Raw genomic sequence first — 1,136 nt, forward strand, 5'->3', positions numbered from 1 at the left:
CCCCCCCCCCCAGCCAGTGTCCTCTGGGCCTAGGGTGCCAGATTCAGTAAAAACACAGGACGCCCAGGTCAATGTGAGTGTCAGGGAAGCGAGGACTCACTTCGTGGCGGGGCGGGGGGGGGTCCTGTGCGGAACTGGGGGTACACTTCTACTGAAAGACATTGCGTATCTGACCTTCCCATTTAATTGTGCAGCCCTGGCCGTGGGACGCATCCAGTGACCCTGCGGAGCCAACCCCGGCCCCTTGCACCCCCCCAACCCTGGGCGGGGAAGAGGAAGTGGGGACACCTGGCCCCACCGTGGGGCAAGGGCAACGGCCTCCGGGGATGGGGGCTATAAGAGGGGCAGGTGGGCACAGGGGTCAGAGACGCCAGAGCCCCAGCCCGACCATGACCCCAAGCCGCAGATCCACCGGCCCTGCCCTCGCCCCCGTGCTGCTGGCCATGCTGCTGGGTGGTGAGTGCGGCCACGTGTCTGTCCGTCTGTCTGTCCCCGGGCATCTTGGCCTCTCCGCTTGTCCTGGGCCCTCGTGGCCCCTCATCCTCGTGGGAAGGGGACCACCATGATGAGCAGGCCTGTTTCCAGAGCAGGACAGTGAGGCTGTGGGTGGCGAGGCCGGCACGGGAGCCCGGAGCTGGGGTGCGAACCCTCTGGGGACCCCGAAGCCACTATGTCTAAAGAGCTGTGCTCTGGCGGGGTGGTAGGGTGGTGGCAGGCACCCCCCCCTCCCCGTGCCTCAGTTTCCTCATCTGGATGCATCGGCCGCGGGCCGGGGCTCCTGCACGGGACTCACCCCCCTCCCCCCGTGTGTCCTCAGGCCCTGCACTGGCCTCGGAGATCGTGGGCGGCCGCCCGGCCCGGCCCCACGCATGGCCCTTCATGGTGTCTCTGCAGCTGCGTGGAGGCCACTTCTGTGGTGGCACACTCATCGCCCCGAACTTCGTCATGTCGGCTGCCCACTGCGTGGACGGCCTGTGAGTCACCCCAGCTCACGCCTCCCTTTCTCACAGCCCCGTTGCCGCGTGTATCTAACGGGAAGGAAGTGAGACCTCCCAGGGGCGGGGCCGCATTAGCGCACCTGCCAGGCTAGGCCCTCCTGGGCTGGGGGGGTCAGGCCGGGCCCTCCTGGGCTGGGG

The 1,136-nt window shown here is 67.9% G+C and overlaps 1 protein-coding gene across 1 annotated transcript in view; it reads left to right on the forward strand.

Moving 5' to 3' along the window:
- Nucleotides 1-219: 219 nt before the first annotated feature.
- Nucleotides 220-1,136, forward strand: part of LOC125928787 (neutrophil elastase-like) — a 2,738-nt gene continuing 1,821 nt past the window's right edge. Inside the window, exons 1-2 of the mRNA XM_049639483.1 lie at nt 220-456; nt 818-974. Coding sequence (XP_049495440.1) covers nt 327-456; nt 818-974 — 287 coding nt within the window. The 5' untranslated portion in view covers nt 220-326. The remainder of the gene's footprint in view (nt 457-817; nt 975-1,136) is intronic.

Source organism: Panthera uncia, chromosome A2 (assembly GCF_023721935.1).
Source record: "Panthera uncia isolate 11264 chromosome A2, Puncia_PCG_1.0, whole genome shotgun sequence".
NCBI classification, from domain to species: domain Eukaryota; kingdom Metazoa; phylum Chordata; class Mammalia; order Carnivora; family Felidae; genus Panthera; species Panthera uncia.